Source organism: Pezoporus wallicus, unplaced genomic scaffold, assembly GCF_028554395.1.
Source record: "Pezoporus wallicus isolate ANWC-B61680 ecotype Strahan unplaced genomic scaffold, APGP_CSIRO_Pwel_v1 contig_7265, whole genome shotgun sequence".
NCBI lineage: Eukaryota > Metazoa > Chordata > Aves > Psittaciformes > Psittacidae > Pezoporus > Pezoporus wallicus.
In genome coordinates this window covers 756,021-780,748 of record NW_026635568.1, presented here as the reverse complement: position 1 = coordinate 780,748, position 24,728 = coordinate 756,021, and the positions used below count along the sequence as shown (strand labels likewise).

The 24,728-nt window shown below is 44.7% G+C and overlaps 1 protein-coding gene across 2 annotated transcripts; it reads left to right on the top strand.

The window, feature by feature from the left end:
* The first annotated feature begins 187 nt into the window (after positions 1 to 187).
* On the top strand, positions 188 to 23,972 carry ZNF512 (zinc finger protein 512). Of its 2 annotated transcripts, none has more exons than XM_057396867.1 (14): positions 188 to 253; positions 4,779 to 4,837; positions 6,019 to 6,227; positions 8,730 to 8,819; positions 11,828 to 11,911; positions 13,122 to 13,246; positions 13,625 to 13,711; positions 17,367 to 17,465; positions 19,992 to 20,159; positions 20,766 to 20,960; positions 21,639 to 21,740; positions 22,489 to 22,551; positions 23,040 to 23,138; positions 23,578 to 23,972. In XM_057396867.1, the coding sequence occupies exons 1-14, from the start codon at positions 233 to 235 to the stop codon at positions 23,875 to 23,877; spliced, it is 1,701 nt and encodes a 566-aa protein (XP_057252850.1). In that variant the 5' UTR covers positions 188 to 232; the 3' UTR covers positions 23,878 to 23,972. The 2 variants fall into 2 exon arrangements, with proteins under 2 accessions (XP_057252850.1, XP_057252849.1); XM_057396866.1 differs by having other exon boundaries at positions 8,727 to 8,819.
* Positions 23,973 to 24,728: the final 756 nt, after the last annotated feature.

The following is a 24,728-nucleotide window of genomic DNA, read 5'->3' as shown; positions in this document are numbered from 1 at the left end:
CCGCTGCCTGCCATGACGCTCACGGGACCCGGCTGTGGCCGTGCCGCCGCGGGCCGGGTACGCACTCCGTGCTCCCCACACTCTGGCCGCCGCCGCGGTGCTCCCGCAACACCATCCGCTGCCTTGAGGCCGGCGGCCGCTGTCAGGGGGCGGCCGGAAGCCAGTGGGCGGGACCCCGCCGCCGTGAGCGGGAGGGCGGGGCGTCTGCTGACGTGGCGGCGGCGGCAGCACCATGGGGGGCAGTGGGGGCTCGGTGAGTACGTGTAGTCCTCACGGCACCGGGGATGCCGGCCTGGGTGGGAGGATGTGGCCGAGCGGTGGCTCCGGGAGTGAGGGAGGCACCCGGGATGCCACGCACGGGGCAGGAAGCAGCCGCGGGATGGGCTCTGCCGGTCGGGGTGGTGGGAGCGGGCCGGCGCCACCGGAACACCCGCGGTTGGATTTCTGGTTCGCTCCGCGGGTTTCACTGGGCTCACGACTGAAGGAGAGGGCTCCCGCTGCTGCTGTGGGCGTGCATCGCGGCCTTGGCTCGGTAACCGACCCCTGGCTGTTTGCCGCCCCCCGTGGCTGAGGCATGTCGCTGAGCGGACGGGCGGCGAGCGGGACCTTCCGGGCTGCCTGAAGAGCAGCTAGTGGTGGCCGGGTTTCTGTTGGGAGGCCGAGGACCGGGGAAGCGGCCCGCAGGAGAGGGGAGCCCCGCTCTGCTCGGTTGAGGGTCGGAGAGGGACCCCGAGCAGGCGCTGCCGGCACCGGCCCTGCCCTTTGTCCGAAAGGCCTTTACTGCTGGAGAGGGTTGTCCACGGAGTATGTCGTAGAAATGGAAACTTGGGGCTGGAACAGGGAGTTCCCCGAGGGGTGCTGAGCCGTCACGCTGGTCTGTGTCCATGGTGTTTTTCCTCGGAGGTAGGGACGCACATGGTAGTGCTTCTACAGACACCTCTGTAGCTGTAGGACAGACTCACTGGCAGTTACTCCATCAGTCTCCTGACCTCAGTGAGAGTTTCTATGCTTTGTTTAAGTACCATCTTTTCAGATGCGTTCCTGTGGAACAGCCTATCTCCAGCAGCAGGACATGTTCAGGTCACAGAAATGTTCTGTGGTCCATAGGGAGACTGAAATGGCCCCATGTACATGAAGCTTCTTTGTCTTCTCAGGCTCTAGATCGTTGTTCCTCTTTTTCTAAACTGTGCAAGGAAGTTGGCTTTTTTTGTTTTCCAGATGTCTAGCCCTCGAGTGTTCCTAAACGTTAGGTTTCTGTTTTGAAGTGGGAAGTACAGTGGTTAAATAACAAAGCATTCAAAACTGAAACACCAGTTTGTCTAGAAGTTTCCTTCAAAATTTCTGCTATCAACTTCTCAGAAAGGGAGGCTAAACAAGATCATTGTACTGTCCTTTATTTATCACAGATCCATAACTGTGGCCTAAATTCTTTTTGCTAATCTTTAATGCAAAATTTGTTAGTTCTTAAAAAAAAAAATAAAGTCTTACAACATGTGCCATGTTTGTCAGTCATCAAGGTTCTTCTAATGGTAGCTTAGGCCAGCTCATTGCAGCTCACTGCACCCACTTTCTTGTTCAGTTTTGTTGTTACAACTTCACAGGCCTAATTTTTTTCCAGCTGCTCCTCACTGATGTTTCTCCATGTTTCTGATGTAGGGGCTTCCCAAACACTGCTGTTTGCACTACTACAGGTGTGTAAACCATAGCAAATTTACACGAACATAAACATGCAATTGACTTTTTCTTCCAAAGCAGACAAGATATGATCATAGAATACTTAGGATTGGAAAGGACCTTAAGATCATCAAGTTCCAACCCCCCTGCCATGGGCAGGGACACCTCACACTAAACCATGTCACCAAAAGCTCTGTCCAGCCTGGCCTTAACACCGCCAGCGATGAAGCATTCACATCTTCCCTGGGCAACCCATTCCAGTGCCTCACCACCCTTACAGTAAAGAACTTCTTCCTTATAGCCAGTCTAAACTTCCCCTGTTTAAGTTTGAACTTGTTACCCCTTGTCCTACCACTACAGTCCCTAACGAATAGTCCCTCCCCAGCGTCCCTATAGCCACACTTCGGATACTGGAAGGCACTATGAGATCTCCACGCAGCCTTCTCTTCTCCAGGCTGAGCAGCCCCAACTTTCTCAGCCTGTCTTCATACAGGTGGTGCTCCAGTCTCGTGGCCTTCCTCTGGACTTGTTCCAACAGTTCCATGTCCTTTTCATGTTGAGGACACCAGAACTGCACACAGATCTCACTCCAAGTGAGATCTCCCGATAGCAGAGTAGAGGGGCAGGATCACCTCCTTCAACCTGCTGGTCATGCTCCTTTTGATGCAGCCCAGGATACAGTTGGCTTTCTGGGCTGGGAGCACACACTGCCTGCTCATGTTCATTTTCTCATCGACCAGCACCCCCAGCTCCTTCTTCACAGGGCTGCTCTGAATCTCTTATCTGCCCAACCTGTAGCTGTGCCTGGGATTGCTCGCACCCAGATATAGGACCTTGCACTTGGAATGGTTAAACTTCATCAGGTTGGCATCAGCCCACCTCACAAGCGTGTCGAGGTCCCTCTGGATGGCATTCCTTCCCTCCAGCGTATCAACTGAACCACACAGCTTGGTGTCATCGGCAAACTTGCTGAGGGCACACTAAATCCCACTGTCCATGTCAGCAACAAAGATGTTGAACAAGACCGGTCCCAACACCAGTCCCTAAGGGACGCCACTCGTTACTGGTCTCCAGCTGGACATTGAGCCATTGACCACAACTCTTTGTGTGCGGCCATCCAGCCAGTTCTTTATCCACCGAGTGTCCATCTGTCAAATTGATGACTCTCCGATTTAGAGACAAGGATGTCATGTGGGACAGTGTCAAACGCTTTGCACAAGTCCAGGTAGATGACATCAACTGCTCTACCCTGTCCATCAGTTCTGTAGCCCCATCATAGAAGGCCATCAAATTGGTCAGGCAGGATTTCCCCTTAGTGAAGCCATGCTGGCTGTCACCAAGCACCTTGTTGATTTTCATGTGCCTTAGCATGCCTTCCAGGAGAATCTGCTCCAAGATTTTGCCAGGCACAGAGGTGAGACTGACTGGTCTGTAATTCCCTGGGTCATCCATTTTCCCCTTCTTGAAAATGGGGGTTATATTTCCCTTTTTCCAGTCCTCAGGAACTTCACCTGACTGCCATGATTTTTCAAATACGATGAACAGTGGCTTAGCAACTTCATTTGCCAGCTCCTTCAGGATCTGCGGATGGATTTCATCAGGACCCATGGACTTGTGCCTGTCCAGGTTCTTAAGATGGTCTCGAACCAGATCCAAATGATTGTGAAGTCATTGATCAAGCAGTTGGGAATTTCTCTCCTGGTGCTTCCCTAATCTTTCCATGAGAGGAGACTGAAGCTGCAGGCCCAAGAGAGCCTGACACTCCATAGTCACAGCTTAAAAATTCATCTAGTTCATGTCAGTGCCCACTACTTAATTTTCTACCTGGTGCTTAGGCCGTCTCTCACTGACTGTGGTCCTGGGAAGAGTGAACTATTGCTTGTTCCTATACATAAATTAGAAGGCAAGAGCATTAAAGACAGTTTGAAGTTATTTTTTCCAGTGCCTTTTAAGTGGTGGTTTTCATTTGCCCTGAATTCTGTTTCCTAGTTTTGATACAGCACCTGAAATTTTTCATCGTCATCTGACAAGTTATCGTATTTTTCTGTCATCTTCAAATTCTGTCATGTCCCTGTTTGCTGTTTTCCCCAGATGATGTGTAGTATTTATTTTTAATAATAATTTTCCAACTAAAACATTTCACAGCATGGTCCAGTTGATAACGTGCAGTACATTTTTCTGTAAGGAAGGTACATAACTTATCCATATTATTCCTTTTCTCCACCGCAGTTTCTTAACCAGTTCCTATACATGGCAAAATACTGCCCGTGTTATTGGTTACAGTTGTGGTATTTCATATGCTTCTACTGCACGGTGATTTTTGTTTTGTAGTCTGTATCACCAAGATTTTTGTCCTGGGTTTCCCAATGAAGAGCAACATTGGGTCGTTACTAGTATGTGGAAGAGGTGATAAATGTTTGCCCACAGGACAGGAACAACATTATTATTTATACAAATGAGCGTATGAGTTGTTTATACTGACTTGGGAATGTCAATGGTATCTGTTAAATTACATGTCTTAATAGGAGCAGAAAAAGCAACAAGTGATAAGTGACAAAGAAATGTTTGTTAAATAAGAAGAATGGTTCTGTGATGTGGGTAAAATGAACATCTGGGCACCTAATGGGGAATGACAAAATAATTGAGACAGAAAATTAAAAAGAGTGTAAAAAAGACTTGAGACAACACTCTTGGCATGGGAAATACAGGAATTATTTCCTTAAGGGAAAAAAAATAAAGTAAAAACTAGTAAGCTGGGATCTAAAATATTTGTCATTGTACCATAAAGTCCAGGCAGAAAGCAGGTAACACTAAATGAATTGGAGACAAAGAATACTCCATCAAGCCCCCTTGAAAGAGGAATGTTTGGCTTTCATATGCAGAGTATGGATGGGCTCATCCCTATTTTGTTTCCTGTTCTAATTCAGGTGGAGTTGACAAGGTTAAACACTTCCTTGTTGCAGAAAGCAGTGGTTTCCTTTTCAAAGGGTGATGTGCACATCCTCAAGGTGCAGGTGACTGTGTATAACTGAAAAGTAAAACATGCAAAAAAAAAAAAAAAAAGAATAATTACGCTGCTAATGTGAAACGTTCTACTTTGTTAGGAAACCAGGCCTGGACATCCCAGACAACAGAAGGTCAAGAGGTCTCTGGGAAGCAAAAAGTATGTGAATGTTTCTTGTTAGTTTGACTGAGGGCAAGAAAAAAAAGAGAGATTCATATTGGAAAACCATATCTGGCCTTTACATAATATTCTGAATTTTAAAAGTTGCAGGTGATTTTGGTTTGTGTGATGAGAATGTTGACAGACTTTGCTTACTGGTTTGTAGGAAAAGTGCTTTTCTGACACTTGAAGGCGTACTAGCATTCATTTATTGTTTTGGAAAGGATTGGGAATATAAGTATTCTATGCTCAAGACAAAATGGTACTCCTAAATCTATGTGTTTTGAGTGTGATTGCAACTGAAATGCTTTAATTTGAGAATTCCTCCACCCATCCTTCTTAAGTACCTCCTTAAACATGGTGTATACTGATCTGAGCTGGTACCATCAATGTCCCCACTTCCTAATTTCTGGATTGATGTGTTACAACATGTGAACTTCATAGCTCTTACGTTAACAGTATTTGCCCGAAGAATAGATACTCTGTGTTTCTTTCATAGCTCATGATTTTACTGTCATGTACAGTAGTGGAAATGTCCATGCATTTCAGGACTCAGAGAAGTACATGCAAATAGTAAAGCAAAGTTCTCTCTGACCTCTAGGAAGTAAAATAACTGCTGCTGGCCAGTCTAAAGCAGTCTTAATGTAATGTGATTCATAGGATATACTACTAGTTTGTCTTCATTGCTGAACACCTTGCTTGTTAAAATTCTTACTAGTGTTAAGTCTTTTAATTGTATAGTGTCAGCTCTGACTCTGGGAATACATACTGAAGGAAACCTTGCCCTTTGTGGTATGGAAAACATGTCTTTTGAAATGATGGGCTGCAGAATAATTTTTATATTCAACATTGACTGCTTCAGGATAAACATATTTTTATATTGAGATTAACTTGTGCTCTCTTCTTAAGTGAAAGGTTTGAGGTAGAGTGAATATATTTTTCTGTTCCTCTCAATAGCTTTCTAATGTCATTCTCTAAAAGATGTACTGAAAAAAATAATATTTAGGATGTTTTCTCTTGGTATCACTTTTCAGTTCACAAAACTTGGGAGATTCATTGAACCGTGAGATGAAGTTTTAGAGTACTTGGGAAGATGAAAGGGATGTTGTCTGTCAAGTTATTGTGGTTGTGTGTGTATATATGCATAAATATGCATACAATTTCAAGTTGATGTTTTCCAGGTCTAAGCAGTTTGAGGAGGTGGAAACTACTGTCCTGGGACTGAACAGTAGATATAATGAGACAGTGAGCAGCATTTCTTCTGCTGCACCAAAGGGTCAAGTGAACGGCAGCACAGAGTCCAGGAGCAAGCGGACCATTCGCAGGCCTGCTTACTGGCTGGAAATGAGAGGAATCAAAAACAGCGTTAACAAGTCTTCAGAGAGAAAAGGTACCCATCACTTTGGCTCAGTGCAGAACTGTTTTTCTCTCTGCTTTTTTTATGAGAGATGAGATGACTTCTGAAATGCATGCTGCAGTTCAGCCACAAATTGCAAACTTGGTAATGCTGGTCGTGTGTTAGGAGAAATAAACTCCCTCCCCTGCAGAAACACAGGTAAAATTCTCTAATGTTACACAGTTCCTTTTGAGTGACTTGTCTATTTGTCCTGGGTTCAGCAGTAGCAGTCATGTTTCTCCTCCTTGGTAGCTGGTGCAGTGCTGTGTTTTGACTTTCAGCTCGGGAACAGAGCTGATAGCGATGTTTTAGTTTGGCCAAGGACTTTGTGAGGCTCATGCTCTGCCAGGGAGGAGGGGAAGCCAGGAGGAAGCAGAGACAGGACACATGACCCAAACTGACCAAAGAGGTATTCCATACCACAGCACGTCATGCCCAGGATGTAACTGGGAGTTAGCCGGAAGGGCTGGGAGACTGCAGGGTTGGAGGAGGTATGGGTCCGTGCTTGGTCGGGGGCTGGGGCGCCGAGTTATCGGTTGGTTGGTGGTGAGGTGTTGTATTCTCTTCCCTTGTTATTTCCATTATCATTGTTATTATTGGTAGTAGCAGTAGTGATTTGTGTTCTACCTTAGTTACTAAACTGTTCTTATCTCAACCCGTGGGAGTTGCATTCTTTTTGATTCTCCTCTCCGTCCCTCCGGGAGCAGGGGGAGGGAAAGAAGGGGGGAAGTGAGCGAACGAGTTACCTGACTGGGTTTAAACCACGACACTATTAAAATTAATGATTCTGTGGCTGAACTCAGTTCTACCTGTAGAAGAGATATGTATAGGACTTCTGCCAATCATGTCAGAAAGATGCTTTGAGAGCTTTAAAAATAGGACAAACCACACTGAAGATGTACAGAAGGGAACCAGGCACAGTATTCTGGATTAGACATGGGTTTTGTTGGTGGTAATTTTTTTTTTTAAGGATTATTTTATTTCTTTTATTTTCTTCTGTCACAATTTTCTGATTTGGAGTGGTTTGGGTCTTAGGTTATTGTAGGGACATTCAGATTTCCTGGCCTAGAAGCCGTTTTCCAAACTTGCTTGTGTGGCAGAGAGCCAAAACTTTGCTCTTCTTTAATGCACCTTCTTCTAATCTTCAAGTCTGAATCTGTATTCCATCCTGTTGTGGGGAGAGCTGAATCTAGTAGCTTCATAGAAGTGAAGTTTCTGCAGCTTCACACCCCCATATCCAACCAGTAGCAAGACTAGGCATGTATTCCTGTAGCTATAAGTACACATATATAATATGTACTCACAGTCAGCCACACAGATCAACATGAAGAGGCATGCTCAGCACTCACACAGACAGTACCAACGGCCTCCATCCTGTTTCCCTCCCCTCCTGATCAGGATGAATATGTGTTGTGAGAGAAGATAAGCCTATAGAAAGAGTGTACATAGAAGAAATACATATATATATGTACATTTGTGTGTGCACATATATGTGCAATGTGACTCTGTCCTGTAGCTGAGCTTACTCTACTTAGTACCTGGCCTTTGGATCCTGGTCTCCTCAACTGCTAGTACATGGATCTACTATCCCCTCAGGCCTGCAGAGTTATGCCAGTTCATGGTGTGCACCTCCTTGCAGACAGGCGCACACTCGGACACTGCTCATTGCTGGTCCCTCTGATATGGTGTCTGGCATGACCAGACCTGTATACTGAGCTGTTTACAAGCAAGTGGCCCTTTTTATCCTCTTATACCTCTGTTTTCCCACACTTGATCCTCCCCAGGTAAGCTAATTCCCTTCCTTTCCCTTCCTATGATACCACTTCTAAACAACCCAGTCTTGGTGTAATTGTGAATTGCTCTTCACTAGTATACAATATGTCATGTAACACTATGTATTGACACCACACTCCCTTCTCACCACTCCCCTACTTACCCCTTCTAAAGGGTGCTCTAGAGAGCGGCTTATGTTGACTTACCCTGGAGTGTCTCCTGAGACAGACCTGGGAGGAAGGTGTCTGTTTCTTGGAGTCCATAATTTGTGTTCCCCTGCCTGCCATTATGCTTCTGTACTTCTCTGTGTTCATGGAGATAAGCTTTGATAGGCCTGGAAATTCTGAGAGGAGTCAGAATATTTTTTGGTTTTCCCATCTGCTGTTGTTTCTCTGTGCTCCTTTGTATGTGTGTGCAGATAAACTTTTTATGACATAGCTTAGCACCTTGTGGCTCTCTTCCTGAGGAGTATCATTTTTCCAGGCCATGCTGTGGTACTGTTTCTTCTGTATGTTCCATGTGGAATTGCAGGTGTGGAGTGAATTAATATTACTGAGTCCAAAAGCTGTGTCTAGCCCACTGGTGTCCAGGTGCCTTACAAAAAAAATTACTTATTTTCTTAAACTATTGAATACAAGGATAAGCTGAGGCAGCAGCAGACTCAAAACCGTAATCCAGACTGCATAATGAGACTGAAGCATTTCTGTTCTTACTCATTAGCAGGAGAAGTACTATTGAAAGGCAAGAGGAAATCTGAGGAAGTGGAAACTGAAGATCTTAAAGACTCTCCAAAGAAGAAGCGAAAGATTTCAGGTAATACAAATAACTTGTAATTCCTAATTACAAGCCTCCAGGTACTTCAGACTTCCTCTCTGCCCAACTGTTATCCTTTCTAGTAAGGCTTTTGGTTCTGTGTCCCACAGCATCCTCATAGATGAGCTGACAAAGTAGAGGTTAGATAAATGAACAGTGCAATGGATTGAAAACCAATCAGTTGAACGTCTGGGCCCAGAGGGTTGCAATCAGCAGCAAAGTCTAATTGAAGGCACATCAGTAATTGTGTACCGCAGAGGAAAAAAATGGAGCTAGTACTGTTTAAAGTTTTCATTAATGACCTGAACAGCGTGCACCCTCAGCAAGTACACAGATAATGCAAAATTGAGAGAGTAGTGGTATACCTGATGGGTGTGCTGTTATTTGCAGGGGCCCAGGCAGGCTGGAGAATTAAGCAGAGAGGAATCTTTTGGGGGCTAACTTTCTGGAAAGCAGCTCTGCAGACAAGGATCTTGGTGTCCTGCAGGACAGCAAGCTGACCATGAACCACCAACTTGCTCTTGTGGCAAAGGCAGCCAACAGCATTCTAAGCAGCATTAGGAAAAGCATTGCCATCAGGTCAAGGAAGGGGATCCTTCCTGGTCAGCACTGGTGAGGCCACATTGGACTCCCATATCCAGTTCTGGGTTCCCCAATAGAAAAGAGACATGGACATACTGGGGCGAGTCCAGTGTAGTGGTGCAAAGATCATTAAGGGACTGGAATATTTTTCCTATGAGAACAGGCTGAGAGAGGTGTGACTTTTCAGTCAGGAGAAGAGATGGCTCAAGGGGGTATAAATACTTCATGGGAGGGAATGAAAAAAAGGGAGCCACTCTTCTCTGTAGTGCTTGTTGACAGGACAAGAGTCAAAGGGCACAAATTAAGCCACACAAAATTCTCTCTGAAGACAAGAATACACATTTTTTTTACTATGTAGGTGGTCAAACCCTAGCCTAGAGAGGTTCTGGAGTCTCCATCAGTGGAGATACTCAAAACTTGACTGGACACATTCTTCAGCAACCTAGTCTAGCTGACCCTGCTCGAACACAGGGGCTGGACTAGGTTGGACTTGTTTTTGTCATCAGTGATTTGAAAAGATGTAGACAGCACAAAGCTGCAAGAGATGGGAAGTGTGTGGGAGGAAAGGCTAAAATTGAAAGTGGTCTTGACATTAGAGAAACATTTTTAGAATGGACTATAGTGTGTAAAATTAAAGATATTATAGTTAGGAAGAGCTACCAGAAAAAAGAACAACCTCCTAGGTGTCCGTTCTTCAGAAGAGGATTTGAGATTTATAAGAGATCAAAAGCTGAATAGGGACTGACAGTGTCATACTTGTTTTTATGAAGACAGATGTTAGACTGACGTGTTTGAGCAGAAATACAGACTTTCAGACATTTTCAGTCATTGCTGTGATGCAGGGTCACACTTGGAGTGCTGTTTCCAAAAGTGGGCATTGCAGTTCAGGAAATGTGTGGACCAACTGAAGAGAACAGGGAGAAGAGGGCAAAAATCATAACCCATGAGAAAATACTGAAACATTAAGAGCGGTTTAGTCTAAAGAAGACCGGAATGAGTAGAGGAATGGGGCTGTCCATTTGGTTGTCAACAAGTCATTAGATTGGCTCACCCATAGTGTGAACAAAGGATGTTCAGGTGTGAAGAGCTAAGCTTTTGTGGTTGTATAGGAACAACCATACAGATTACCAGTATCTGAATGGGACTAATGCCTGCGGCTGTAAAGAGCTATGGATTTTGAAAGGGAGTAGGGAACACAATCTTGAAATTCCTTAAAAATAAAAAAAAAGTTGAGTGAGTAGCTTTGAGATGAGAGACTAAATAGCAACCTCCTAGTAAAAAATATCTGGTTTTCATTTCATTCATTTCATTTTCGTTCATTTTTTTTTCATGGAAACAAGGACAGGAGGCCTGGGAAGAATACAGGGATGTTGTCCAGGAAGCTAGGGACCAGGTCAGGAAAGCTAAGGCCCAGTTAGAATTAAACTTGGCCAGGGATGTGAATGATAGCAAGAAGGGATTCTATAATTACACTGCAAATAAAAGACAGACTAGGGACAATGTGGGCCCTCTCCAGAAGCTATCAGGAGAACTGGCTACCCTGGATTTGGAGAAGGGTGAGGTTCTGAATGACTTCTTTGCCTCAAGTCTTCACTGGCAAGTGCTCTGAGCACACCACCCAAGTCCTGGAAGGCAGACACAGGGACTGTGAGAATGAAGACCTTGGGCCCACTGTAGGAGAGGATCTGGTTCGAGACCATCTTAAGAACCTGAACGTGCACAAGTCCATGGGTCCTGATGAAATCCATCCGCAGATCCTGAAGGAGCTGGCAAATGAAGTTGCTAAGCCACTGCTCATCGTATTTGAAAAATCATGGCAGTCAGGTGAAGTTCCTGAGGACTGGAAAAAGGGAAATATAACCCCCGTTTTCAAGAAGGGGAAAATGGATGGCCCAGGGAATTACAGACCAGTCAGTCTCACCTCTGTGCCTGGCAGAATCTTGGAGCAGATTCTCCTGGAAGGCATGCTAAGGCACATGAAAATCAACAAGGTGCTTGGTGACAGCCAGCATGGCTTCACTAAGGGGAAATCCTGCCTGACCAATTTGGTGGCTTCTATGATGGGGCTACAGAACTGATGAACAGGGGTAGAGCAGCTACAGGACAAGGGGTAACAAGTTAAAACTTAAACAGGGGAAGTTTAGATTGAATATAAGGAAGAAATTCTTTACTGTGAGGGTGGTGAGGCACTGGAATGGGTTGCCCAGGGAAGCTGTGAATGCTCCATCCCTGGCGGTGTTCAAGGCCAGGTTGGACAGAGCCTTGAGTGACATGATTTAGTGTGAGGTGTCCCTGCCCGTGGCTGGGGGGTTGGAACTGTATGATCTTAAGGTCCTTTCCAACCCTAACTATTCTATGATTCTTTGATTGTATAACAAGGCTCACAGAATTAAGTCTTGTTGTCTTTCTTGTTTGTGTTATAACAGGAAAAAAACAGCAAGCTGGAACACAACAAAACTCCAAAAGAGAAGGTCACTGTGTTCAGAAAGAACCAGAAACCTATGGCACAGGTAAGAAGATCAGCAGTTTATCAGAATTGTTTATAAAACAGTTAAAAGATAAATGGGATTCTGGGATTTACATCTGAGTCACAGCTGTGTTTCTAGTATTTCCGTTCACTTTATTGTTGACAAGGAAGAACTGGCTGCTCTCCTTTTGGCACTGGGTCAGTACTGCAGAACAAGAGTGGAGGGATAGTGTAGTTCCATGTAGTTTTACCGTTGCATAATGGAATAGTGAAGGAGGAATCACTTTTGAACTGATCAAAGGCCTGATAAAATAGTTGCACCATAAAACTCATAAAAATTTTTACACTTTTTTACTCAGGAGAATATGTTTGCAGGAAAAACTCTGTAGCTGTTACTGCCAAATCGCCTCTTCTGGCAACTTGGTAGCCAGAGACACAAGCAGTCAATCCTAGAAAAATAACATTAGCCTTAACTCAGGAAGTGGACTCAGTATGTGTAGCCCACAGCACTCATTAAAATACCCCAGTTTTCTGCCAAGTGCTATTTGATTCACAGACTTATTCCCAGACACCTGGAAAAAACAACCCCTGCCTATTATTACTGGGCAAAGAGGAAAGCCTTTAGGTCATTTTTAGGATAAGAATTCAGGCAGATGAGCTGCTAAGCCATGATCCAGAACCCATTTCAGTAGTTTATCGTTCTTATGGATTATGCCAAGCTTTTGCTTGGCATGTTAAAAAGAGGCGAGGAACTGGAAACTGCCACACAGGGTACTTTTCCCTGGCTGTTTAATAACTTGGTCTAGTGGTGTTTTGTTCACTTTCAGTGCCAAAACTGCTGACCAATGTAAATGGAGTTCTCTGGTTAGCAGAACAGAAACACGGGACTTTGTCTGAAACTGTTCAGTCACACCTGTGACTACTTTTTACTGTGAAACCCCTGCATGCTAATGTAATTGTGTAAATGAATAAACCAAAAATCTGTACTGAACTGGTGGAAGAACACTCCTTGCAAGGGAATGGTAGGATTAAAGATTCCTTATAAAATGGTCTCCCAAAAGGAGTGATGTGTGCCTTGCCGCATGACCCTTTTAAAGCTGCAAATGAACTAACCATTGAAGTATATCTGAACATGAGTTTGGCAGCATGTGACTTGTTTCCTTCTAGGATTCATAGTTCATATGGAAGGAAAGGAAAAAAAAACAAAAAGATACTGCATTTGCAGTTCTATTCCAAACCTTTTGTTTTGACAGGCAGTATGGAAGAGCAATGGTCTTTGGAAATTCAGGACAAAGGCCGAGTTACCTGTCCAACATGTCGGGCTGTGGTGAGAAAGACTGTAGAAGGCCTGAAGAAACATATGGTAAATTGCAGGCAGGTAAGAACAAGAGAGATGAGCAATGTTTTTTTTACTTCTCTTCACCTTACTGGAAGAAATGTTTGTACGCTGTTCTTTGTTGCACTTAAAACCAGTTTCATCTCATCATCATGGCTCTAAGCAAAAGTTCTTTATACATCTGTAAGAGGCTGTGCTTGCTGCTTCTTGCTCAGTCTTTTGCTGGAGGCTTGGGGTAGTGAACAGAGGTTTAGGTATTTCATTGTTCCCCTAAATATGAGACTCCATGGGATCTCTTCTATTCTTAATGGGCAGTTACCAGGCCCAAATAAAATATTCTGCTTTTCTTCTTTCTCCCAAAGAGTTTCCTAGTGCTTCAGTTAACTTAGTTACACACACACTGTCCTTGTTTATTTCCAGGAAATGTTCACATGTCATCACTGTGGGAAGCAGCTGAAGTCTTTAGGAGGGATGAGATACCATGTCATGGCAGACCATAACAATCAGGTAACACAACTGCTGTGCATCTAAAAATCCTACAGGCAAGACAATCTTTTGTTCCCTCCCCAGTGCACAGAGAAACAGAACATGGTGTGTTTGTTCAAATGTTGTGGCTGTTCAAATCTTGTTACTTGTTATTTTTCCTCTGAGATTTGACATCTGAAAAAATAGTAGAACGTTAATAGAGATGCCAGCATGATAGGGCTTAGAAAAAAAAGATGGATTTCTGTTTAGGCTGGTTTTCAATCAGAAAAAAAAAAAATAAATTAAATGATTGCTCATTAGGCTGCAATTTTCAGTCCTTTGCTAGAATGTAGTTTTTCTACATCCAGGGCAGACTAGATTTTAGTTCAAAGGTCAAAAACCAGAAGCAGCAGTTTAGTCATACTGAGATTACAATCTGCTTTTCCTCTGCTATTTACTCAAAAAAGGCAATATCTCCTGTTGTAGTTCATAGATCATAGAAAAGATCATAGAATAGTTAGGGTTGGAAAGGACCTTAAGATCATCAAGTTCCAACCCCTCTGCCATGGGCAGGGTCACCTCACACTAAACCATGTCATCCAAGGCTCTGTCCAACCTGGCCTTGAACACCGCCAGGGATGGAGCATTCACAACTTCCCTGGGCAACCCATTCCAGTGCCTCACCACCCTTACAGTAAAGAACTTCTTCCTTATATTCAATCTAAACTTCCCCTGTTTAAGTTTTAACTTGTTACCCCTTGTCCTGTAGCTGCTCTACCCCTGTCCATCAGTTCTGTAGCCCCATCATAGAAGCCACCAAATTGGTCAGGCAGGATTTCCCCTTAGTGAAGCCATGCTGGCTGTCACCAAGCACCTTGTTGATTTTCATGTGCCTTAGCATGCCTTCCAGGAGAATCTGCTCCAAGATTCTGCCAGGCACAGAGGTGAGACTGACTGGTCTGTAATTCCCTGGGTCATCCATTTTCCCCTTCTTGAAAACGGGGGTTATATTTCCCTTTTTCCAGTCGTTGGGAACTTCACCTGACTGCCATGATTTTTCAAATACGATGAGCAGTGGCTTAGCAACTTCATTTGCCAGCTCCTTCAGGATCTGCGGATGGATTTCATCAGGACCCATGGACTTGTGCATGTTCAGGTTCTTAAGATGGTCTCGAACCAGATCCTCTCCTACAGTGGGCCCAAGGTCTTCATTCTCATAGTCCCTGCGTCTGCCTTCCAGGACTTGGGTGGTGTGCTCAGAGCATTTGCCAGTGAAGACCGAGGCAAAGAAGTCATTCAGAACCTCACCCTTCTCCAAATCCAGGGTAACCAGTTCTGATAGCCTCTGGAGAGGGCCCACATTGTCCCTAGTCTGTCTTTTATTTGCAGTGTAATTATAGAATCCCTTCTTGCTATCATTCACGTCCCTGGCCAAGTTTAATTCTAACTGGGCCTTAGCTTTCCTGACCTGGTCCCTAGCTTCCTGGACAACATCCCTGTATTCTTCCCAGGCCTCCTGTCCTTGCTTCCACCTTTTATAAGCCTCTTTTTTCCATCTAAGTTTCCTCAGGAGCTCCTTATCCATACAAGGAGGTCTCCCGGCCATCCTGCTGCACTTCCTTCTAGTCGGGATGCAGCACTCCTTAGCTTGTAGCAGGTGATCCTTGAATATCAACCAACAATCTTGGGCCCTCCTGCCCTCTTGGCTATATCCCATGGAACCTTACTAAGCAGGTTCCTGAAGAGGTCAAAGTCTGCTCTCTTGACGTCCAGGGCAGTGAGCTTGCTGCACGCTCTTCTCACTGTCCTGAGGATCTCAAATTCGAGCATCTCATGATCGCTGCATCCAAGGCTGCCCTGGAGCGTCACATTTCCAACGAGCCCTTCCCTGTTGGTGAGCACGAGGTCAAGCATGGCACCTCTCCTTGTCGGCTCCTCTATTACTTGCAGAAGGAAGTTGTCTTCCACACAATTGAGAAACCTCCTGGCTTGCTTGTGCTGGGTGTACCATCCCTCCAACAGATGTCAGGGTGCTTGAAGTCCCCTGTGAGAACAAGGGCCTGCGAGCGTGAGGCTGTTCCTGTCTGTCTATAGAGTGCTTCATCCACAGAGTCCTCTTGATCAGGCGACCTATAACAGATCTCCACAGTGATGTCTCCCATTGCTGTTCTCCCTTTAACCCTCACCCACAAACTCTCTGTTGACTGCTCACCTGTCCCCAGACAGAGATCCATACTCTCCAGACTATCCCTAACATAAAGGGCAACTCCCCCTCCCCGTCTGCCAGGTCTGTCTTTTCTAAAGAGCCTGTAACCTTCCCTTCCAACACTTCAGACGCAAGAGTCAGCCTATCATGTTTCTGTGATACATAACGTATCATATCCCTGTAGACATGCACACATCTCTAATTCCTCTTGCTTGTTGCCCGTGCTATGGGCGTTTGTATAGAGGCATCTGAGCTGAGCTCCAGATGAAGCCAGCTCATTGGCTGGAGCGCCTGAAATATCTCTGCTTTGCTCTGAGCATTTATTATAGGTGCTGGCAACTGACTGGGAGTGTTGGGATGGAATGATGCCCCCCTCCCCCAGAACATCTAGTTTAAAGCTTTCTTGACCAGCCTGGCAAGCCTCCTACCAAAACGTGTCATCTCCACCAGCCTCCAGTAGACCTGACCTCCCAAATCAAGTCCCATGTTCTAAATACCCAAACCCCTGACTGTGGCACCACTGTTCTAACCATTTATTAACCTGCCAAATCTGCCTAGCCTTCCTAAGATGTTCGCCTTTAACCTGGAGAATTGATGAAAAGACTATCTGAGCTCCAGAGCCCCTAACCACCTCTCCCAGGGCTCTGTATCCCTTAATGTTCTCTGGGCTACTGCTATCTATATCAATAGCACCCACATGGGCAACTAGAAGTGGGTAATAGTCAGTGGGACTAGTTGTGACAATTTAAAACTTTTGAAAAGATCAGTCATAAGTTTGGGTAAGGTTTAGATAATACATTACTTACATTTTTTACATAGTTCCCACTACTGTGGTTTCTGAACCTACAGCTGTACTAGTAAATGAAATAGGTCAGATATGATGTTCTGGCCCCAAGAAATAGGTCTGTTACCCAGTTCTAACTTTTTCTTCAGGCTGGGTGTAATATTATTATCAAGTAGTGTAGGAAATAGTATACAGTAACCATCAGAGAACAGAGAAGAACTTGAGCTGTATTTTAGCATAGGTGAGCAACCACTACTGTCAGGTAGTCTGCTTAGCTTTAGTTAGGCTTAGTGGTAATGGTAGGACCCATAAGTGTTAACAGAGGCATGACACACATGCGTAAGTACTTTCCACAGGCAGAAGGGGAGAAAAGTAATGGGAACACATACCCTTGTTCTTCCCAGCAGCTATAGTTTGTGACCGTTTCTTAAGAAGGTTTTATTCATAGGTATAAATCTATATGTTGAAACTCTTATTTGCTAAGGGGTTTTCAGGCGGTCTACCACTTTTAAAGATAACTCAGTTGTTCTGGGATATAGACAGTGATTGCTATACTAGGTACACTTCTGTAAAATCATAAGTTGTGCAGATTTAATTACTTTAGAAGCTGTCCTTCAGTAGTGTGCTGAGTAGGGAATTCCCTATGAGAAGAACTGTAAATGCTGAGCATCCTGTGGTTTTCTTTATTTTTTTTTGTTGTGCTTTAGCCGGTTGTGAAGGAGGGAGGAGAATTGGATGAGCAGCTTGAGCGAGACCGCCTTCGGAAGATTTTGAAGCGTATGGGAAAACTAAAGTGTACGAGGGAGGTAAGCTATATTGTGCTAAGTATCTGGAATTAACCAGCAGCAGGTACACAGACCTAAAACATCGAGAGCTCTGCTTGGTATGCTTTGTGCTGGCCACAGCTGTGTTTGTTTCAAGATCCTAGCTATGCTTTTAAGACAGAATATCATAGAATTATAGAATAGTTTGGGTTGGAAGGGACCTTTAAAGGTCATCTAGTCCACCCGTTCCCTACCATGAGTAGGGACATCTTCAGCTAGATTAGGTTGCTCAAAGCCCTGTCGCACCTGACCTTGAGTGTTTCCAGGGATGAGGCATTCACTACCTCTCTGGTTAAAGCCATTCCAGTGTTTCACCACCCTCACTGTACAAAAGGGTATCTAGTCTAAAACTACCCTCTTTTAGTTTGAAACCATTACCGCTCATCACAACAGGCCCTACTAAAACGTTTGTTCCTGTCTTTCTTGTAGTATAAAAAGGCTGCAATAATCACGCCCCAGAGCCTTCTCTTCTCCAGGCTAAACAAGCCCAATTCTCTCAGCTTGTCTGTAGGAGAGGTGTTCCAGCCCTCTGATCAAATGATCCCCTGGACCCACTTCAACAGGTCCATGTCTTTCCTGTACTGAAGACTCCAGAGCTGAGTGCAGTACTCCAAACAGTATTATAAACTGCTCTCAGAATTACACAATTGTTAAGGCTGGAAGGGAATTTCTAAGGTCATCTAGTTCAACCCCTGTGTTCAAGCAGAGTGAGCTAGACTCTCTGAGTATTTGATGAGCTAGTGCCTTCAAAGTGGATAAGGAGGACATTGGATTGTTTCTTGTGTGCTCCGAAAGTATTTTGTTAATATGTATTTCTGCTCTTTCCTTAGTAGTTTGTGATAGCTGGGAAGGTGTTCTTATGCATCATTAACTGTGTGTATGTGGGTTTTTGAAATACTGAGATTGGCCACAGCTAGAGAAAGGGATGAAGGGCTATATCTAAGAACATAAAAAACTTAGAATCATAGAATGGTTAGGGTTGGAAAGGACCTTTAGATCATCAAGTTCCAACCCCTCTGCCATGGGCAGGGACGCCTCACACTAAACCATCTCACCCAACCTGGCCTTGAACACTGCCAGGGACGGAGCATTCATGACCTCCCTTGGAACCTATTCCAGTGCCTCACCACCCTAACAGGAAAGAATTTCTTCCTTATATCCAATCTAAACTTCCCCTGTTTAAGTTTGAACCCATTACCCCTTGTCCTATCACTACAGTCCCTAATGAAGAGTCCCTCTCCAGCATCCCTATAGGCCCCCTTCAGATACTGGAAGGCTGCTATGAGGTCTCCATGCAGCCTTCTCTTCTCCAGGCTGAACAGCCCCAACTTCCTCAGCCTGTCTTCATAAGGGAGGTGCTCCAGTCCCCTGATCATCCTCGTGGCCCTTCTCTGGACTTGTTCCAACAGTTCCATGTCCTTTTTATGTTGAGGACACCAGAACTGCACACAATACTCCAGGTGAGGTCTCACAAGAGCAGAGTAGAGGGGCAGGATCACATCCTTCGACCTGCTGGTCACGCTCCTTTTGATGCAGCCCAGGATATGGTTGGCCTTCTGGGCTGGGAGCACACACTGAAGCTGGCTCATGTTCATTTTCTCATCGACCAACACCCCCAAGTCCTTCTCCGCAGGGCTGCTCTGAATCTCTTCTCTTGCTGGTGAATGTTTTATTTTTCCTGTTTCCAAGCTCAGTGCCAAGCTGATCATTGGATTTAGGGTTAGGGGATACTCTAGTAATTGACAATCGCAGAAACCGTTGAGGTTTTCTTGTCCTCTGCTGCAGCATGAGACAGTAGCTGTATCCTAGGAATAGCTGAAAGTTTTACTTGCCATCACCCTAATATAGCTGTGTTCTAGACAGAGTAGCCAACCGAGTGTAAAACCTTCCTCCTTTTCTGCCCACTTCCTCCATTTATATCTGAAAATCTTTGTTTTGTGCATCCTCATTGAACATCTTGCTTCTTCATTCCATATATTGATTTCTTCTGTTGCCCACTACCTACAAAGAAGTTCTAAGAAACAGCTTCTCCCAGTTGCAGACAATTCTTTGTGCTAGATTTTAGGGATGCTGGGGAGGGACTTTTCATTAGGGACTGTAGTGATAGGACAAGGGGTAACGGGTTCAAACTTAAACAGGCCAAGTTTAGATTGAATATAAGGAGGAAATTATTTCCTGTTAGGGTGGTGAGGCACTGGAATGGGTTGCCCAGGGAAGTTGTGAATGCTCCATCCCTGGCAGTGCTCAAGACCAGGTTGGACGAGGCCTTGGGTGATATGGTTTAGTGTGATGTGTCCCTGCCCATGGCAGAGGGGTTGGAACTAGATAATCTTAAGGTCCTTTCTAACCCTAACTATTCTATGATTCTATAATATGCTAACATTAAAGTTTACTGCCTGATTGTCTCTGGCCTGGCAGGAAAAGTGATAGTAGTTTGGTCAGCAAACTGTGGATTGTGATTACTTGGAAAATGCTTTTCTTCCATGCAATTTTCTTTTGCATTGACAGGGCTGCACAGGCAGCTTCACTAGCATAATGGGATACCTGTATCATGTTAAAAAATGTGGGAAGGCAGCTTCTGAGCTGGAGAAAATGGCTATGAAGTGCCATCACTGTGGAAAAGCATACAGATCAAAGGCAGGACTTGTCTATCATCTCCGATCTAAGCATGGGCCGGTAAGTGCAAATTGCCGTGGTTATCAGGATACTGTGGTCTTACTTCAGCTGCTCAGAGTCGAGACACACGTAGGCTTTTGTCTTTGGGTGGGTAATGAGGGATAGCAAATAGAGTGTTCTGTCCTTGATACTTCTTTTTTCTAGATGCAGCTGTTGCTGTTTGTGACTAGGAAAAAGTTTTTAACAGTAAATCACCATGGCAGCAGTAAACTTTTCCCTATCTGACTTTTGCTCCATGGAATAATGATGCTGACATGTATGACTTGTGAGACACCTTTTTTTGCTCTTAAAAGACCCAACACTGGAGCAGAACAGGCAGTAATATGCTTGTTGTCCATGAGGGTTTTACAATAAATGATGTGATATCCTTTCAAGACCAGCGGCTGCATGAAAATCTCTGCTTGAGCCTTACTGCTGTGGCCCCTTGAATAGTTGTGGGGGTCTGTCTCACTAGTGGGATGCATTTCTGTCCTCTCTCTGTGACAGTGAATCACAGCTGCTGCAGCATTTTTGTGAAGGGTTTAGCGGTTTATTTCTTCACAGTGTTTAGTTTAACTGAAATAGGAACCAGTGGAGGAGGCTCACCTTTTTTGGCCTTCATTGCAGGTCACTTTCCTCCAGGAGGAGAGAAGAACAGAGAGCCTGAAGGAAACAAAACGGGAGCCAAACAGCACAGGCAGAGTTCAGAGGAGATCTGCTAAGGTGGCAATCTACTATCTCCATGAGCTAGCTGGAGAAGAGCTGGCCAAAGAGTGGCCCAAGAGAAAAGTTCTGCAAGACTTGATTCCAGATGATCGCAAGGTACAAGGCCTTAAAAATGCTATGTAGGGTTTGAGTCTTTCTTCATAACAGATGAGTCTTTCACTGACATCTACCCAATGTTGCCAGTGCTTCATGGCCCATGCAAAGTAATATTGAAGAAGTAACGTCTTGTGGGAGGGATCGGGTTTTGCTCTCTCTGTTCTTAGATTATGGTATTGCTATAGTAGCAGTTGCTGTGGTAGAAGTATTTTATCCAGGCTGTAATGAATTTCAAGTCCTGTTGCTGTCATTTTCAGTGGGCACAAGTAACAAAGGCAGTTATAGGCAGTATGTTGCTCACAAGCCATAGGCTGCAGGTCACTTCTGCCATGCAATGACATTTTATAGTTTTTCAGGCTTTGGAGGCTCCAGGAGTATCTTTTAGGCTGTAAAGGAAACCCAAGGGGAAAGGATGATTTATGATTTTAATGGGATAAGTACATTTAGAGGAACTGTTGTAGTCAAAGGTAAGGGAAGCTTTGGATTCTGGTATCGTGAGGGTTTTATAGATTTAGTTATGTTTGAAGAGAGGAGACAGAAAAAGGTTGGTTATTTAGAGTTTGGCTGTTAGAGCAGGAGAAGAAATAGCACTTCTGTCTCTGGGAGAGAAAGGGATGTACTTGGCACTAAGCATAGCCAGTGTTGCTTCCAGCTTTCAATTCCATCTCTTTATCTCAGCTGAAATATACTCGTCCTGGACTGCCAACGTTTAGTCAAGATGTGCTGTGCAAATGGAAAACTGAGATAAAGATGTACCGAAGAGTTCACTGCCCAAATGAGGTAATCTTTAAGTGCTTGTTTCCAAAGCCTCAAAGGGGACAGATTTCAGGACAGGTTTCCACAACTATGAAACTGCAGTTTGTCTCTCTTCCCCCTGCCCTACCCCATCCCCAGCGCTTTCTCCCCAGTTTTCAGGCTTGCAACGTTTTCAAGTAAAAGAATTGCAGCATAACATTTTACGTGAAGCTGTCTCCCGAAAGCAAGTGACCTATTGCACCAACCAGTAACCCAGAAGGATGTCTTGCACCTACCTCCTGTTCCAGGGTCTGGGCTGTTGGCTGAGCGTGGTCTAGTATCCTGAGACTGATGCTTAAAGCTCCACATGGGGACTGTAAAGCTGCCCTTTAACTGAGACCATTGATGTTGAATGCAGTACTTGTGTGCCACTAAATACAAGAGCAGGGCAGGAGAGAGAGACTTGTCTTGTACTTGCCCTGTGGTTTGTTTAAAATTAACGTCTGCTGTGCTGCTCTTCACGCAAAATGCAAACTCTGTCAGGCTTTTGATAGAAGTTAACAGTGACAGGATTATTATGTCTAAGTTTGCTCAGAAACTGGAAGCATTTAACTTACTGAAAGCTTAAGTCTCTTAACAATCATTTTACCTGAAGCTTTCTGTTTTGTAGGGCTCAGTATCTCCCTTCATCTGCCTCTCTTATCCCTTTTGGAATTGACTTCCAGAGAATAAGACAGGAAGAACTGATTTCTTACTAGAGTTTTGCTGACATGAACTTTTTTTACTGTTTCAGGGTTGTGAATCTGTATATGGCAGTGTCTCAGGACTCAAATCTCACCTTGGCACGTGTACCTTGGTTGGTAACCTTCCTCTACTGTCTTTTATACCAGTAGCCTTACCATCCCTATCCCTCACATATGTGCTTGTTCAAGCTGTTGTCCTGCCATCTGCTAATCTGAATTCCTCACAGTCTTGAGTGCTTCCATATGAGCTGATGGGTTTGCCATAGCGAACACTGCTTGAGGCAAGGAGGAAGCATCTAAATGGCATGCATTTTAGTGAAACTGCAGTCCTGCCTGTAGATTCACAGCTACAAGAACATTTTTTCCAGGTGCAGTGCTGGAGGCCTTGTAACATCTCACAGATGTTTACAAGATGAGATGCTTTGTAGGCATAACTGGTTAATAATGTCAGTGCTGCTGTAGCTAAATCATTGTCTGGTATGAGTAAGAGTTTCTACTTCCTACGGCTGGCTTATATCTGAGCCAAATTCAAATACAATATATAGGTGTATCAGCCTTCTAGGCAGCAATTGGTGAGGGTATTTTTTTGTTTTATTGCCAGGGAGACTTTGTGGCTGGTAAATACAAGTGTCTTCTGTGTGAGAAGGAGTTCATTTCAGAGAGTGGAGTCAAGTATCACATCAACTCCATGCACGCTGAGGTAAGGCAGGCAGAATGGAAGTCTTCACACCCCAGGTTGTTGGAGGGAAGGAAATGCTGGATGCTCGCCCTGTTTTATTTTTATCTTGCTCGCTGTTGGGAACAGGATCCTAGACTCAGTGGCCTTCGATTTGTTTCGTATGCGTTGGTCTGGGGAACAAGTACTGTGTCATGTCACATGTCTTGTCCCCAGTTGCTGCTGCTGCTCACTTCAGCAATTCAGCATTTCCCATGCCTTTAGCAACAGCCAGATCAAATCTCTGAGACAGTGACACCTGAGGAGGAACATCAAAGAACAGAGCTTTGTTAGGCAGCTGCTTTTCCAGATCTCACATTTCAGGAAATCATTGTTCCACAAAGCAACTTTATTATAAGCCCTGATAGTCTTTATATAGTATTTCCATCATCAATACCAACCTGTTACCCTCTCAACCCTGCAGGACTGGTTTGATGTGAATACAACTACCACCAAAAGCTTTGAGAAGCTAATGAAAATCCGCCAAAGAGAAGAGCAGAGGAAGCAACGGAAGAAACGTCCTTTGAGCAGGGGGAAAAAGAAGAGAACCGCGACCCTGGCTGTCAAGAAACTCCCCACTGCTGGAGTTGAGAAAATTAGGAGAACTAAGAGAGGTCGTCCAAAGCGGGTGGACAATGAGAGTGCGAGCAGTGAGGAGGGGGAGCCCCAAGTTGCACAGAGAGCCGAATTTCCAAAAACCAGCCACAAGCGAGGCCGGAAGTAAATCCCTAGAAGAGAAGGAATAATCCTAAAGCTTTTCAGTTACAAGCCCCACCTCTGTCAAGCTCATAACCCACAACACTGATATAAGCAACTGAGTATCTTTGGGACTGTGACTCCATTCTACTCAGTGACCTTGATTTTGAGACTGTTGCCTCTGGTCATTTGTGAGAGACTTCAAACCAAAGCTGTGGTACAGAGGATGCCTCTCCTGCTGTAGTACCCCTGAACAGTGGCACTAGCAGTGTACCCAGTGTAGTTACTGCTGTGGTTACAGTCTCAGTTTGGGTCACATTAGTTGCTTGTTTAGTGGTTTCCAGTACGGCAGGTGTCTGTTACGCCATCTTCCTCTGATGGGTGAGATCAGGGTTTTTTTATAGCAGTTCTTCCTCTAAGAGACTGACCAGCACAGTGTTTTGGTCTTTTTAAAGGGGGAATCCTTTCTTGCACAGTATGCACACAAACTAAACAGTGCTGTGCAGAATACAAAGGTTTTAGCTTGCCCTGTAACTGTCCTGTCGTCAGCAAGGCAGCCAACAGGCAGGAAATACATCCCTAGTGTGTGTTCCACTCTGTTGCACAAGGCACTGTCTGATGCTTAGGCTCAGCACCACACAGTAGCATGTGAGCTCTGGTGTGCTCGGAAGTGATGGTACACAATTATTACCCTTGTCAGGAACCCAATATTCTCCTGGCATCTGTCTTCTGTAGCACTGGGCATTAAATGTATGTAAAGGGTCTTCCAGTCCAGTCAGGAATAAATACTCTCCAGCCTTTTGGAGATTCACTGACCCTACAAACCCCCAGTAACTAATGCAGCGAGGTGGTCTTCTTGAGCCTTCTGAATACTACTTG

Coding starts and splice junctions, on each gene's coding strand:
- ZNF512 (XM_057396866.1), top strand. CDS start 233: ATGGGGGGCAGTGGGGGCTCG. Junction 254..4,778: donor TGGGGGGCAGTGGGGGCTCG/GTGAGTACGTGT, acceptor CTACTTTGTTAG/GAAACCAGGCCTGGACATCC. Junction 8,820..11,827: donor GAAGAAGCGAAAGATTTCAG/GTAATACAAATA, acceptor GTGTTATAACAG/GAAAAAAACAGCAAGCTGGA.